Source organism: Perna viridis, chromosome 10 (genome assembly GCF_037379345.1).
Source record: "Perna viridis isolate PV_CMFRI_1.1 ecotype Kerala chromosome 10, ASM3737934v1, whole genome shotgun sequence".
Lineage (NCBI taxonomy): Eukaryota > Metazoa > Mollusca > Bivalvia > Mytilida > Mytilidae > Perna > Perna viridis.
Window position 1 is genome coordinate 3,680,072 of NC_142454.1, and position 13,356 is coordinate 3,693,427.

At 32.4% G+C, this 13,356-nt stretch overlaps 1 protein-coding gene across 4 annotated transcripts in view; it reads right to left on the reverse strand.

Annotated features, from left to right (window-relative positions):
* Window positions 1-13,356, reverse strand: part of LOC148604183 (uncharacterized) — a 53,662-nt gene that overhangs the window by 16,928 nt on the left and 23,378 nt on the right. Inside the window, exons 1-9 of one of the 4 annotated variants that reach the window (XM_088548159.1) lie at window positions 12,642-12,739; window positions 6,519-6,636; window positions 4,972-5,180; window positions 4,350-4,427; window positions 4,033-4,165; window positions 3,219-3,324; window positions 2,862-2,955; window positions 1,801-1,878; window positions 391-542 (exon numbers count right to left, since the gene is read on the reverse strand). In XM_088548159.1, the coding sequence (XP_088404285.1) occupies window positions 391-542; window positions 1,801-1,878; window positions 2,862-2,955; window positions 3,219-3,324; window positions 4,033-4,165; window positions 4,350-4,427; window positions 4,972-5,180; window positions 6,519-6,624 (956 nt within the window). In that variant the 5' untranslated portion in view covers window positions 6,625-6,636; window positions 12,642-12,739. Of the gene's footprint in view, window positions 1-390; window positions 543-1,800; window positions 1,879-2,861; window positions 2,956-3,218; window positions 3,325-4,032; window positions 4,166-4,349; window positions 4,428-4,971; window positions 5,181-6,518; window positions 6,641-12,641; window positions 12,740-13,356 lie in introns of those variants that run through there. The other 3 variants (XM_088548161.1, XM_088548160.1, XM_088548158.1) reach the window with 3 other exon arrangements.

The following is a 13,356-nucleotide window of genomic DNA, read 5'->3' on the forward strand; positions in this document are numbered from 1 at the left end:
ATTAATAAGGCTCAAGAAATAATAATTCCAACGGTCAATACCTGTCAACAACCTATACCAATTATATTTCGTAGAACTGATATGCAATAAAATGAGGAAAAAAAACGCAATTATTAACAGACAAAACATATCTATTATGCATGATTTGAAAGGACAGTCTAACAACTGATACCGTTATTAATGAGTTTAATCACTTGTTTTAATATATGAAATATGAGGTCATAATTTGATTCAGTTAAACTGAGTCTGTAATGTATTATTATTTACTACTACAATCCACGAACATTCTTTAGTATAATTGCAATTCATTTGTTCATAAGCAAAAAAAGAAAAGAAATATGCATAATAATGGAATAACGAGCGTAACCCCTTCATCCTACAAACGCTTACCTTGTAAACAGCATAGCGTGATCGTGACCAGGGAGACCAGATTGAGTCTGAATCCAGTCTCTAAAGTTGCCCAAAGCAACTCCCGCGTCAGCCTGAATTGGACTGATAGTTGTGACTTTTATGCTCTCAGTCCAACTCGAATCGTATGCAGTCTAAAGAGCAAAGCGGACTTCCAGTTAACGGATATGATATATTTGTTCACGTAAATATGTGTCTGCAGTTGTGGGGTTTTAGCTCAGACATGGATTTTATTATCATAATACCGATAGTCTACATTAGTTTTGAGTGTATTTTCTGTGTACTGCAGTTCGATAGTGAATTAGTATTTGATAGAAATATTTTTATATATAAGTTTCAACAAATATTTTATGAAGGGTTGAATCAGGGGAAATCAAGAAAACATGAACTCGATCGGTAATAAAACAAACCATTTCAAAATCAAACGAATAGACAAAGAACATAAAAAACCAAAGCAACAAGCACATAGATACAAAACAAAAAATAAAGAGGAAATCAGAATGAGAATTGGGAGAATGGACGAGATGCATCGATAGAGTTTAGTCTTAAAGTTCTCCATATTGGGTCACGTAATTTTCTTTTGCAGTTTGAAGTCTTGAATGTAATTATTGAATTATGGAAATATTAAACAATATGTAGTGATTGGTCTTTGAACTACAGGCAAAGTTTGTCCATGACGATTTTATAATGGAGGCTGTTAGCCAAATTAATGATATATTTTTATTAATTGACAAATTAGATTTGTAGAAATGATAGTTTCACTTCCTTGCGACCTTCGACAGCAACTGGCTTTAACAGATAGTGATGCCAAATTATAAGAACAATGGCAACAAGTTTATATAATGTTTTTGTTTTGGAATACACAGAAAAAAATCCTAAAGGTTGCTGCAAACTAGTGAGACTCGGTGAGCACGTGAACACAGAGCCTTATTAGGTGAAATTATCAGAGATTACTAAATAGCCGATAATCACCTATCATCTTTGTATACATTTTCAATGTTTAAACTTCCGAGCTTTATTTAATACATTACCATAAAAACTATGATGTGAAATCATATTTTTGATTGAGCTACGACAAATGTAGCTAAACTTGAGCAACAAATTTTTATATGAATAGAATTCAGTAAATTTCTTAACTAATGTATAGTAACTAAAACATTGACCCAACAATTTTACCAGTAATACAGAGATTACTTATGTCGTCTCATTACTGCTGTTCCATGGTTGGCTCGTAAAATACTGGAATGCTATTTTAGTCCTGGTGTTTATTAACGTTGCCATTGTTATATATTTATTTGAGCTAGTAGATAAGTTTGTATATGGATAAAATGTTTGATTGCTATTTGTTATTTGATTAGAATTCCGTACACCTTGAAAATATTTAATCGTTACCTCTGCAATGACAATCCCAGCAAATAATATAGAAATTGTGTAGGAAGTGGTCTGTATGTTTTTGTACATCGCATCCATCTGAAAGTTAATAAAGTTATTAAAGCGTTGCAATGTAAAATCATTATGAATTTATTTATAAAAAATTTTAGACGTTATTTACCTTACAGCGAATCTGCCCCTTCCATCGAAACTTTTTGGAAAGCTACACTTTCTTAGTTCCATTTGATATTTCAAATTGCAGGATAAACATTAATAGAACCTATCGTATAACCAAACTTCGAGGAATAAAATTCAACTTAGTTATTCAGCTTGCAGAAAAAGCATAAACATGTACAATTAGAAATTAAAATGTTATTCATAGAATTCGCGGTTGACCAACTGAACGCATCTCCACATTTATATGACGTCGTTGAAAACAGGTTTGAATTAACAGCACACTCCTAATATTAAGTTTAATTAACCACACAGAAAACAAATCTATCTTAACTTCATGTTTGTTACATCAATTCAATCTAGATACCTAGTAAATTTACGTTGATTTATAGATTTCATTACTTAAGTACCATTCTGTGTAAGAATCAGGCAATTAGTGACCCATCATTTTTCTCAATTTGCTCGTTTTTGCCTCCAATATATTCAAATACATCTAGAAAACAACTATAAAGCTGTTTAAATTTATCCTGAAGCACTGATGACGTAATTATTTTGACTGCTTATATAAGGAAAAAGTTTGGGAAAATTTTCCCACCATTTTTCCATAGTACATTTCAACAATTTAACCTATCAATATCTTAAAAAGGCAAATTCTACAAACACTTCGAAAGTGTTTTTTTTTTTAGGTTATGAGGTAGAAATACTTAGATAATGCAATAAAATCTGTGTGTATTTTTTCTTCATGCGCCACACCTTATACAAATCTTGCCCGATTCTTAGACGGAGAAGTACTTTATATGTTTATTTTATCTAAGAACCCATGGATTCACTTATAATTACATACAAAGTATGTTTTCAAGCTGTTCTACTTTTTTACTTGAATCACTCATAATTATGCCATGACCTACCCCATTGATGACAAAGGCGTAGAACTGTTTGATATTGGCAATTGCATCTGTTTTCTTTCCACTCGGTGTAGTAGCTGTACTTGCGTCATACCAACTACAATAATGCATTTTATATTTCAATGGAAAATGTGGCACACATTTTGTTCAAAGTTTGCTTCTTCATCATTCTAATTCGTAAAGACAAAATTACCTTATACAACAAATGAAATTTAAAATGGAGTTAACTACCCCTAGCTATGGATTTATGAAGCAAAGCTAGGACAGAAAAGAACAGTTGTGTGGTAAAAGTCTTTTTCTGAACACTAGTGCACTAAAATATCAATAATAAGCTCGTGAATATGTACAATTGTAACTTACAATTTATAGACTGAATAGTCTACAACAATCAAGAGTTCAATTTGATAAGCCCCAGTCGGTGTGCTACGTTTTCGTCTGCCATTAACAACTGGTTCTACATTATGGGCTGAAATGGTTTAAGAAATTGACATTGATGAAAACAAATGTTTGGTATCAAAACATATTAATATATCATTAAGGAACCTTTAGAGCTCTTACATCCAAGAAAGAGTAATCTCTGTCTTGTTTAGTTTTGAAATATCCCTCAATAAATGGATTCATACTTATTAATGAGCAGGCATGTCACTCATGCTTTAGAAATCTAACGTTTGTGCAGAATACCCCGCAATGAACAATCAAGCAAAATTTCATCGAATTCTTGGTAGTATTGTTAGAGAGGGAGATTTCAAAACAAATATTTTGGTACAACGATGCCGACGACAGACACAAAAGTTGAATACGGCTCACATGACCATTTAGTTCAAGTCGGCTTCACACATCAAAACGTTAGCAGAACTGTACATTGTACATGGATTAATTAGTTACACAAAGTTTGGTTAAGCTTGCACCTTCCGCTGTTGGACTGGTCCATTTTGATTTGAAAAAAAAATGTTTGTATTTCGTTTTGATGTAATTTAAATCACCTTTGTAAATGTGTGTAAACAGGATACTTTAAAGGCATAAATTGTATAAAATGAAATGTAGATATTGCCTACTTTCTTTTTTTGGCGTTTTATATGTATTTTATCTGTATTTAGTTTCCTTTAAACTTTAAAATTTGCTATTGTTCACTTGTTCACTATTCTTAAATAAATTCAAAACAGAAAATTTTCACCTGAATCTTTGAGATCAGAAAAGTTAATTTCTTTAATTGGTTCCTTCACTATATTAAACTTTGTTTTTCCTGTAGATAAACCCTCGTTAGACTGAAGAACAAAGTCACTGTTTCCTACTTGAATGAAACCTAGCTGAAAAATAATCAAATAAACAAGTCAATAAAAAGTACTAAAACACGGAAATATACTCCGACCCCTGTTTATGTTTTATCATGCATAACGTTAAAACATTTATAATTTTCAGAGTTGATTTGTTAACTTGGATAGGTTAGGTTTTTCTACTGTCCATGAAAGCATATTTTATAAGTTGACTTACTACATTCACTCCGTTTGTCTTGTTTCTTTGGACAACAAAAACTGCTCCGTGGTTTGCATCTTGGTAGTAAGTAGATTCCTTGAAAACAATACAGCTTCGTTTGTTAAAAGAGGATATATATATTTATAAACTTTTTGTATATATACATCATGTTATCTTACCCGTAGTCTCTTAATAGATTGTCAACTACATGTACCTGTAGGCCTCTAATATTTCTTTACATAAGAACCAGCCCTTGTTCCGAATTCCAACCAACGATTGAGTGCATAATTGAAGATGAACACTTTTCTGTCTACATTTCATTTTGGAAAAAATAATTTGAGATTGGCCAGTTCTCTTTAAGCAAACCAAGTTGTTTTGTAAAACCTGGTTTTGTAATGTCAATCGGACTGTTCCCCGCTATTCAATTAATACAATGTTATTTAGTCCGAGTTGCTCATTTACTTTTATTACTTTGTATGTATAATTTTAGTTACTTTATGTTCTTTGTTGTGTATGTCTGTTTTCCATGTCTGGTCTTTGTCCCTGGATTACATTCTTTTGATTACCGCTATAACCTTGGTTCCCATGATTACTCTTTCTCAGTATACCTTGTCAAATTTCGAAACATTTATTAACTTACCTCTCGTTCTTCAATATTTTGCTTTTCTAAAGATCCACCATTTAAAACAAATACATCAACATTTGTTTTTAGTTTGGTGTTTTTAAGAAGGTGCAAATGAAGAGGTGACCCATCGAGCGAAAAGTCAAGGTCGTATGTTTCAGGGGATAGGCTGGCGGAGATTGACCTTTTTTCCCGTCGTCCTACATGTACATGTACATCAACTTTCTCTAAAACAAAAATTCTTTATATTGTGGCTTTAATTTGTACATATTGTTTGGTTATTTTATGTTCTTTGTTGTGAGTGTCTGTTTTCCTTGTCTGATCTTTGTCCCTGGATTTTAGTCCCTTGATTTCCGCTAGAATCGGTTCCTTGATTGCTCTTTAAGTATCATTCTATGTAAGAATCGGGCGATGAGTATCACATCATTAATATCAATTTGGTAATTTATGATTAAAGTATATTCAATACATCTGGGAAAAAACCGAAAATCTAATCTGAGACATAGATATTTTTGTACTAATTATACAAGGTAAAAGTACGGGAAAAGTTATTCGCCATTTTCCATAGTGCATTCCAACTAAATTTGATTTATCAATATCTTAAAAAGGGTAAAATTGACAAACACATTGATGGCAATTCTGGAGAATATGAGGTATAAATACTGGAATTTGAGGTTTTATTCTTCATGTGCAGAACCTCATAGACATCTTGCCTGACTCTTATAAAGAAAAATACTGTAATAGATTTGATCAGATTTCTAATAATTACTTCATTATAAAGCAAATCAGTCGTAAAAAAACATGAGAAATATCATCACAGTCAAAACTTTAAATTAAAACACATATATATATATATATATATACAACGTCTCAGAATGTGACGACTATATTCGCCATACTGCTCCATTGGATCAAATTGATACAGGGAAGATAACGTAAACTTAAAGAAGGGTCTGAAAAATTCCCAACGATGTTAGAACTCAAATTTGCGAAGCAAATTTTTGGTCGTTCCCTCCGCGGGACTCGAACTCGTACCGCTTTGACATCTATGGCAACACCGCCTGCACTAAGGCCAGCGCCCTAGACCACTCGGCCAGCTAGGCTATATAAAAATACAGCTTTCGTTGGCCGGGTCATTCCTCCTCGTAGGAATAGTCTAGGGCTGTAACTTAGTACACGATGTATGGTAGTGCAGGCGGTGTTGCCATAGATGTCACAGCGGTACGAGTTCGAGTCCCGCGGAGGGAACGACCAAAAATTTGACAGTTCTAACATCGTTGGGAATTTTTCAGACCCTTATATATATATGTGTGTGTGTGTGTGTGTGTGTGTGACGACTCTATTTGCTACACTGCTCTATCGGACCAAATTGATACAAGGAAGATAATGTAAACTTATAGAAGGGTCTGAAAAATTGTTGGGAATTTTTCAGACCCTTATTAATATATATTAATATATACTGTAAACGCAAAATGTTGAGTTTGATGAACAAATGGTGATTGTGAATCATTCAATCCGAAAAAGAGAATAATAGAATGATGTCGACGACACTTCATGAGGCCTACCTTCTTCAGACTTAGATTCAGATGGAATCTTCAGAAAACTATCTCCCTCGGTTATTATGGAAAATACTATCAGTAAAACCAATCCCCTTGAATACAACTTCCCCATTCTTAGTCACCACTGTCTTGTTAATGATCGAAATGTCATCATACATGAAAAAAAGATTTATTGCAAAAAATATGTTTTGCTGATATAAGATCAATGTTATACACCATTCGCAAGCTGTTCCGAACTTAAGGAAGTCCTTCATCGAGACGGTTCATGATCACATTTAAGCACGATCAGCCATTGAACAAGTATACGACAAAGTATGTAATTAGAGAAAACATCATCACTAAATTAAATTTCATTATTGAAATGAAATATGTTAAAATACAATTTAGGAGATCTAAGAACGCTTCAGGGCGGGGTTATCACATGAAATTACAATTTTTCATTTACTTTTGTTACTTTGTATGTATGATTTTAGTTACTTTATTTTCTTTGTTGTGTATGTCTGCTTTCCATGTCTGGTCTTTGTCCCCGGATTACATTCTTTTGATTACCGCTATAACCTTGGTTCCCTTGATTACTCTCTCATAAATGTGTCAAATTCGTCTTGTCCTATTTTATAATATCTAACATCACCGTTTATGTTTCGATAAACGGACGATATTTCTAATTTTGGACAGGCGCAAAAAATGCGGCGGACTTATAGTACTTTCGCGTAATCCCACCCCTCCCTAATTTTTACATTTGCCACTGTGAAAACAATCATTACATAAATAAACACACATAAACATTCAGTCCCCCGTTAAAATATAATTAAAAAAAGTGATTATACGCTACACAAATGAATAAACAATGGACTACTTTCAGTTAACAGTTCCTGAACAGTTCCTGAACAGTTTAACCTTCAAAAAGTCTTCATGTAATATCAATCCCAATTCTTTCCATGCAGGGTAGAAAACCACGGTACATCGTAAGTCATACAATAAGGACACAAACATACATGTCATGTTTAGGAGACTATGTCTTGGTTACATCGAGAATATTGTAAATACTTGTACATCATATATTGTATTTGTTTTAAATTTTATCATCCTGCTAAACAAGCATACAGAAACAGGGACACTTCAATGTAAGCCTTTGCAATTGCCTGGTATTGTTGTAAGTATAGATAAATATGTTTATTAATTCAAAAGACATTTTATTCTGGCATACAAGTTCTTGGATTCAATGAAAAAATCCGAGAAAATAAAGCATGTTTGGTGCTTCCTGTTGACGCAACCTCGAATATTCTTTTATTGAATTGAACTACAAAATAGCATTCATAAAACTGAATGTTTCTCCACATTTCCGCGTCTAGTAGACATTTCAATGTGCCGTGTGCCTAGAGTTGTATCTTGGCAGATAAGTCATCAACAACGCCTACTGACTTCCTAAAATCTTATATTTTTGATTGAAGAAAAATCAATAAAGAATGTAATTTTGTCCAAGTGATGATTTCATTTGTCCACCAGTTAGTGTAATTGATTATATAACAAGCATGTGATTTTACATATAAAACACTATACCTTAAAAACAAGCATGTTTGCTGGAAATGCAATATAAACCAAATAATTAAAAAAAACACTTCGCTGAATTCATCGGGGTTGAACATATTTATTGAATTCATTGTTCATAGAAGTTGTACCTGCATTAGAATTAATTACATCAGCTAATTATCAATAAATATATTTACAGAAAAAAAAATACGAAGACAAAGAAAACTTAGGTAAATGGAGGTCCTTCGCAGTATATTGGGGATGTATCAGCACATTAATGTACAAATATCTTGCTAGCTGTGTGAAAACCTACCAAGCGACCATTCTTTCAAATCGCAATTAAAAAAAGGACGTATAAGGTAACAAAATGCACCGGCTTAAATCTTATATCTCCATTTCACTAAATATACCTTCAGAGGTCATGATAAAGCGTTCAACGAGTGTAATCACTCCTGTAAGCAAGCTCTGAAGCGCCCAAGAGAAATACATTTACGGTAACAGAACGAAGACAATTTCTTATAATCAAACTAAAATTAATATAACAACACAAAGCCATATTAATGACCACCGTCTCTTGACTGTCGACAGGCGCATAAAACTTGCGGGGGGGAGGGGGGTTAAACTAGTATTATAAAATCTTAACCATCTCCTTCAATGCAAAGTAAAAAGTGAACTAACAAAAGACGTTTATAAAAGTCACTCAATTATACATTCGTTTCTTTTCAGTAGAATGTACAATGTAATGTACAATCTATTTAACAAACGCTTTTCCAAGTCATTTTAATCACTATCTTGAATCAATACACATGTTTTACTTGGTATTTCCCATTTTAGCGCTTGCTTTATATTCGTTTCCTTCATTTTGTCATCGTATGTAAAATTAAAAAAAAACACAACTTTCGACATATTTCTTGCTCACAAAAAAGTTTTTTGTAACTAAAGTGAAGGAGACATTTAAGATTTTAGATCCGAAATTTAAACGAAATTGAGCTAGTTATTCTTATCAGCACAAAAAATAGGTGAATGTCATTTCGTCATGATATTGTATATCGTAGGTAGTTGGTCATTGGTCATTTTCCCTTTTATTTGATTTTATTTCCTTAATTTAAGTATGTAACAATAGTTTATTTATCGTTTATCGATCGCCTGAATATAGCTGAAATATTGCAGCTCGGGTGATAAACCTCAATAATCAATCAATCAATCGTTTATTGAAGATCCTTTGGTATCTTAGCTGATCTTTGACATTTTCACTATGTCTATTCTCGTTATAACTTTTTAAACTAAATTATAAAAGAAAACTAAAATGGAGAATAAATATTATTCCTAAGGGAAAACCAATACTCCAACATTAGTATTAACTTTAGTTAATTCATTTTAATATTCATTCACTTGTTGCAGTCATTTTCTTGGTATATGACGTGTAGAATCTTGGTTCCCTTGGTTACTCTTTCACTCCTTGTATAAAGTTGTATGAAACGATAGCAGATATGAAGGAATGCCCGGTTTGGCATTGTCCGGAGGTCTGAACATGTAGTAAAACTTACGGTATGAACGTACTGGGAGTAGAATTGTAGAAATAAATGAAATAAAAAAATATACAATGAAAATCGTTTTAACAGATAAATCACCTCTTTGAACTTTACACTTTATAAGTCACGTTATAATATGAATCAGGCACAGCCTACAACCGACCATTCACTTATACAATTTTCTTAAGACATTGAAAAAGGGACGATAACTGAAAGGTGCGAGATAGGATAGGTAAACGGTTGTTTTTTTTTTTCTTGTCTTTTGAATTGCATGTTCAATTTTAAATCATTTAAAGGCTACTTTCACATTGAATTCACTTCCATGACTCGTTTATGTGGGCCTGTCTGATACATGTTCCAGGTTTGCCGAAAGTCTATCGTTTTCCTCGCGTGCGATGCTCGATACTAAGAATCAAAGTGTATTTAAATCTTGCTTACCCAAACACAACTGCCTACACAGGAAAATATCATGAATGTTAATTTAACTGGAATTTATCGTTAAATTTACATTACCTTTTTAATTTAATTTAACAAAAGTCGCCTTCGGAACAATTAACGTTAAATTAACATTAAAATTTTAACGTTAAATGTTTTCAAAGATTTAAAAATTTAAAGGTTATATTTACGTTAATTTAATGTGAAATAAATAAATTTAATGTTTAATAATCTTAAACTCACGTTAAATTTGAGTTTTGCCTGTATAAACATAACAAATGTCAATGTCCAAAAGTGATTTATAGCCATGTTTCACTTTACTTTGTCATATCAAATAGAAAGAAAGACAAAACAAGTAATTTATTTCGCAATATACTTCCGCTATATCTAATTCGATTCCATTTCTTCTTTTAATTTATGCCCGGCAATTCTAGAAAAATCATTAAAAAAAGGAAGTCAGTACCTAAATTTATGGTCAATATCTGTTTAGCTATTGTAAGAGTAATCAAGGGAACCAAGGTTATAGCGGTAATCAAAAGAATGTAATCCAAGTACAAAGACCAGACATGGAAAATAGACATACACAACAAGTAACATAAAGTAACTAAAATCATACATACAAAGTAACAAAACCAATTAGCAACTCGGACTCTACTAAAAACCGGGAGCATGGACCAGGCGCACCGGTAAGGTATTCTAAAAATAGAATATTTACAACAATGTATCCTTAGTGTCCATAGTGTTTGTAATTTTTGTTTTCGAATTATTCAAGTTAGGATGTTTACCAGTTTTGTGTTTAAAATATAATAATGAAAAAACAATATATGAGCCAGATAGCTGTGAAAGTATTGTCCTTTTAAGTCAAAATTCAACTACAAGTTATTGTTTACTATTTCGTATAATTTTACAAATTTTACAAATTCCGGTGGTGTAATATCTATTTGCCAGATTTGTTTTGGACTTGACTTGATTATGGTGTGGATAAAGTTCCAATTTACAGATAGGTCACTGCAGATAACTTAATGACAATTTGTGAAAATAAAGTTATATTGAGACACTTAAACAAGCAAATCCAACATTTTTTTTCTGTAAAATGTATATATTTTTCAAAATCTTACATTATGGAGATCCATGAAAAAAGGTAGATATTCTTTTCTATTTTGTCATGTGCATCTGTAGTCATGGCAAAATAATAAAAACATATATCAGTTTTCATAACAAAGTATGGGTGCCTTCTAGAACATAATTGTCAAAAAATCGGGTTTTCTAAAATATCAGGCACTTTAGAACTGTCAGAAAAAGAAAGCAAGCATGGTATTATTGTAAAAACATGTAAAATGTGTACGTTTTTCTGCTCATTTTCTCATGATTTTAATTCTTAAAGATCGTGCGAAATTTTGCATTTTTGAAAAACAGCCAGATGGTGTAGGGAAGAAACCCCAATCTGGCGAGGACCTGAATCTTCGAATGACTTAAAGCATGCATTTTACACAAGTATTGCATCTATTTATGTACGAATGCTCTACAACCAGTAATCGATATTTCCACCAAGTTTCACCTTTTATTTTTAAGTTTTCTAAAATCAGACCGGGTCAGTTTTGTGTACGAAACAGTGCACTTTAATCCAATCTGCATAGTGCAACCGTAGTGTTGTTACCCGTCTTCACGTGAACGTATGATAGTTGTACAACTATTTGTATAAACCTCGTCAATAATAGTATTGGCATTACAAACGATGTGACAAGACATTAAATTTAATATATTTAACAACGCATTTACGTGTAAATACCAGCTAACATAATTATATAATTAACCTGTTCACCGCGGAATTTCAGTTTGAAATACGGTTATAAATAATAAGATAACTTTGTACTATAGTGATTTGAACAGTAGGTTTATTCAACTCACCCAATCTTCATCGATAACATTGTTTTTTTTCTACACGAAGTTTGTTCTTATAGTATCAGAACGACAATCTATACACCCAAAACTCCTTTAAAGGGTTAGGAATTCTATACTTGCCCATATTTTTGTCATCAAAATTCGAGGTATTGACAACATTTTTTTTATCAAAATTTGAGGAGGTATTAACAACATTGTTTTTTATTGAAATTCGAGCTATTGACGACATTTTTTTATCGAATTTCGATATGTCACTGATTTTATCTTCAGTCCTGGGTTAGCACTATACCTATATCTGACAAATGGGCGTAAATGTGTTCAAGTAACGTCAATGAACGTCTAAGTTACCCATTAATGTTACAACAAAGCCCGGGTCCTCACCCAACAGTAGTATACTTAGATGCTATCTAGTTAAACTTGTCCCAGTAAAATGAGAATAACTACTATGTTAGTTTAGTAAGCCTACAATCGGTGCAAACAAGATTTAAAAGGTAACTGATCTACTACATTGTATTTCATCCATTCATATTTTTACATATCACAGGGAAAATTGCTTATATTCTTTAATAAACCTTTAACTTACAGATGTATAAAAATAAAGTTTTGTCAACTTGTAAAAACCGTGCCATTGAAGGTAGTCTAATTATTTAGCGTTTCACCGATACCGAACGAAAACATATAATAGATAAATTCAAAACATTTAACAATAAGTTCTTAAATATGTATTTACAGTAGTTAGTATATCTGTGTTAACGAGTAGTTATTGGATCGGGAGTTATCCGATTGTGCGACCAGTAAAACTTGCTTATCGGTGAGGTTTTATACAGAAAAGGACGTCATCGTTAAAAGATTTATCGTCATGAAAAATTGATCTGCATAAAAAAACTATTTACCTCCTGCTTCCGCAATTATTTTTTTTTTTGCCTCACGGGCTGGTAGCGTTAACACATTGTGAAGGAAGATTTTGTGTCCTGGTAAATGATCTTCACGGGAGCTTAACTTGTAAAACTAATTAATAAATTGCTTGAAAGGGTAACTTATGCAAAAGAATACATGTAACCCAAGGAAAAACACCAGACATGGAAAAAGAGACACACACAACTAAGAACATAAACTAACCAAATAATACATGTACAAAGTAACAAAAGTTAATGAGCAACTCAGATTCCATTAAAAAACTGGGATCATGGACCAGGTATACCTGTAGGGTAAGCTTCCTTTGCTTTTCTATAAACACCAGCCGTGTTGCTCATAAAAAGTCAAGTCAAGGGTAGACCAAAGAGGAAAGGGAAAATATGACACCTTGAACAAATCAGTTTTCATGGTGCAGATGGAAACACCATAACGATTCATGGTTTCATGATGACGACCATAAAAATTCACAGGAAATTATCACATGAACTTTCTATAGTATTATCATATTTAGACATGTTCGTGTAGTGGAA